The 2,807-nt window shown below is 40.9% G+C and overlaps 2 protein-coding genes across 2 annotated transcripts in view; both read left to right on the forward strand.

Moving 5' to 3' along the window:
• Positions 1-1,281, forward strand: part of LOC119834274 (U4/U6.U5 tri-snRNP-associated protein 1) — a 10,750-nt gene extending 9,469 nt beyond the window's left edge. The window contains exons 15-16 of the mRNA XM_038358610.1: positions 193-442; positions 783-1,281. Coding sequence (XP_038214538.1) covers positions 193-442; positions 783-908 — 376 coding nt within the window. The 3' untranslated portion in view covers positions 909-1,281. The remainder of the gene's footprint in view (positions 1-192; positions 443-782) is intronic.
• A 488-nt stretch (positions 1,282-1,769) lies between these two features.
• The window catches only part of LOC119834275, a 2,440-nt gene continuing 1,402 nt past the window's right edge, over positions 1,770-2,807 (forward strand). Inside the window, exons 1-2 of the mRNA XM_038358611.1 lie at positions 1,770-1,896; positions 2,019-2,802. Coding sequence (XP_038214539.1) covers positions 1,770-1,896; positions 2,019-2,802 — 911 coding nt within the window. The remainder of the gene's footprint in view (positions 1,897-2,018; positions 2,803-2,807) is intronic.

The raw sequence follows: 2,807 nt of genomic DNA on the forward strand, positions 1-2,807 counted from the left end.
CGAGGACAAGACCTACGGGTGAGCGACGCCTTTCGGCAGTAGATGAGTCCTAGTGAAACACTTGCATGATATTCGACGTTCGATTCGTACCCGAAATAATGTTCTAGCCTTCAATTAATGTCCACTGACTGTCTCTGTAGTAATCACTTAACTGTAGAAAATGGAAAGTAAAAATTAATTGTCGTGTCGCAGCGAGGACGACAAGCACGGGCGTCGCGAGCGCGGGGGGCACGGGGGGCACGGCGGGCACGGCGGGCACGGCGGCAGCGAGTTCCGCGAGAAGAGCAACTTCCGGCCGAACGTGAAGCTGGAGTACGTGGACGACGACGGGCGCGCGCTCTGCCCCAAGGAGGCCTTCCGCTACCTGTCGCACAAGTTCCACGGCAAGGGGCCCGGCAAGAACAAGCAGGAGAAGCGCATCAAGAAGCAGCAGCAGGAGGGGGTGAGCGCGCACACACGCACGCACGCACCACGCACACACGCACACACGCACACACGCACACACATACACCATACACCCCAAACACTCAAATGTCACTTGTAATATCATCATAAGCAATAAAAAATAAACCAGCCTGAAGATGTACTGTAATTTGCAAATATAGTTCAAAGAGTTGGTTCTCCTATAAACTTTACTGTATTTATTCATATTTAAAAAGACGTTGTGTAAACATAGAAATCATTTTTCATCCATGCTGTGACACAGTAGAACCTAGCGAGATACAGTCAGCATATAAATCTCCAAGCATAACCTCTATCTAACATCCATCTCCCAATTCCAGCTGATGAAGAAGATGAGCTCGACGGACACGCCGCTGGGCACGCTGCACATGCTGCAGCAGAAACAGAAGGAGACCCACTCGCCATACATCGTGCTGAGCGGCACCAAGCGGGACACCAACAACTGAACCATTTCCATGATATACAACACTTCACAGTAACCATAGATCAGTATAAGAAATAAATATGCATGTTCAAATTGATTAAGAAAATCAGTTCAATGAAATTGTAGATGTAAGAAGTATTTTCGTGTAACAAATATGTGTTGAAAGCGGTGTTGGCAATCAATTCATTTAATAAATTTTCGTGTCGTCACTTGCGTTGATTTCCTCGTTAACTTTTAATAGAAAACCAACACTGGGTTTATATTTTAATTAAATTTCTGGATACCTATCGTTATTGTTTTTAAGTGCATATGTCAGATCATAAGTTTTATTCCATTCACTTCATAACAAATGTATGCTACATTATACAATCTAATACAAATAAAAGAATGAACAACAAATGTGTTTCATTTCTTATTGCAATGTCATATAGCTTGTGACAGATCTCGCTGACTTTTAGTGTCTACCTTAGACGAGAAATTCCGAATTTCAATGTCTTTTCTATAATACTTACGGTTCTCACACAATTTATTTGATTGTCATTAAATAAATGCAGAGCATTATAGTACGTCTACATTCTAAAATATAAAGAAACCTTAAAATGAATATTTTCTGTTACAATAAACTGAACATCGCTAATAAAGCATTAAAATATCTGTGCCTGTGTACTGTAGTGATTTGCATACCTTAAAATTAATATAACTTTTTTGTGTACCAAATAAAATTCTGTATGAAACTGGCAGAAAATATTTTGAACATGAGAAATGACGATATAAAAATAATAAAAAAAAACAGGAATAAATGCTGTCATAATATCGTTCAAATATCAAAGCTAAATATAAAATCGACTTTGTAATTTTAAGAAGATTAAAATTTAATAACACAATGACTGACAATGAGACCCGTTTAAGTTTAAGTCGACCGACGCCTCTCGACATTGTAGCATTCATTCCGTATGCTTGTTACCAAATGGAGGCCCAATTCGAAGTCAGAATGTTGACACGCGTTAAGAGTAAGTTGATTTCCTTAGTAGGTCATTATAGCAAGTTGTGCAAGAATAAAAAAGGATATATTTTCCTTGAAGGATTCAAAAAAAGGAAGAATATTGCAATAAACATAATATATCTTTTTCAGAGGAGTATGTGAGTGTAGTTGAGAAGAATAAAAAGTCGAGACGTGAAAAATCTATCATGCAATACACGTCAACCGCGCGCATGTCTCGCGAAAAGGAAAAATCAGAGTCCCAGTTAGCGTTCGGCGTCGTCGACCAAAGTCAGCTCGTGTTGATCACCGTCATTTGTGACACCGCCGGTCGCTTGGTCGAGTTGCTGTTCCAGCACACCAAAGTGCCCTTATTGCTTCTGGAGGTTATAGGCTTTTGTCTTCCATATCAACCATACTTGAATAGAATCACTATACGCTGGGGCGCTATCGACGGTTACAGCATCTACGAGATGGCGAAACATTTGCGACAGTCTCAAATAACAGAAATATGCCTCGACGATTCTCCGGTTGCGCAATGCAATCAATACTTGCTCCTCGAGAATGAAACTAATTTAAAATTCTTGAGCCTGGAAAGATGCGGTTTGGTCGATAGAGATTGTATTCGTATTGCAGCTAAACTGGTTTACCCGCAGCCCGCATCTCGCACCCTGCGCGTCTTGTCGCTGGCCTCGAACACTATATCCGACGAAGGCGCCGTTGCTTTAGGTACAATGCTGCGCAGCAACCGACAGTTGCGATTCCTTAACTTATCTGGAAACCAAATAACAAATAGCGGAGCGGCGGCAATCTTCAGTAGTTTGATGGAATTTCCCATGACTTATGATGAAATTGTTTCGAAACGAGCTCGAAGTATAGAATATTTAAATAGGCAAAAAGAAGTTTATATGAAATGCTACAAGGAGTTAATTAATACGCCCG

This window comes from Zerene cesonia, chromosome 19 (assembly GCF_012273895.1).
Source record: "Zerene cesonia ecotype Mississippi chromosome 19, Zerene_cesonia_1.1, whole genome shotgun sequence".
Lineage (NCBI taxonomy): Eukaryota > Metazoa > Arthropoda > Insecta > Lepidoptera > Pieridae > Zerene > Zerene cesonia.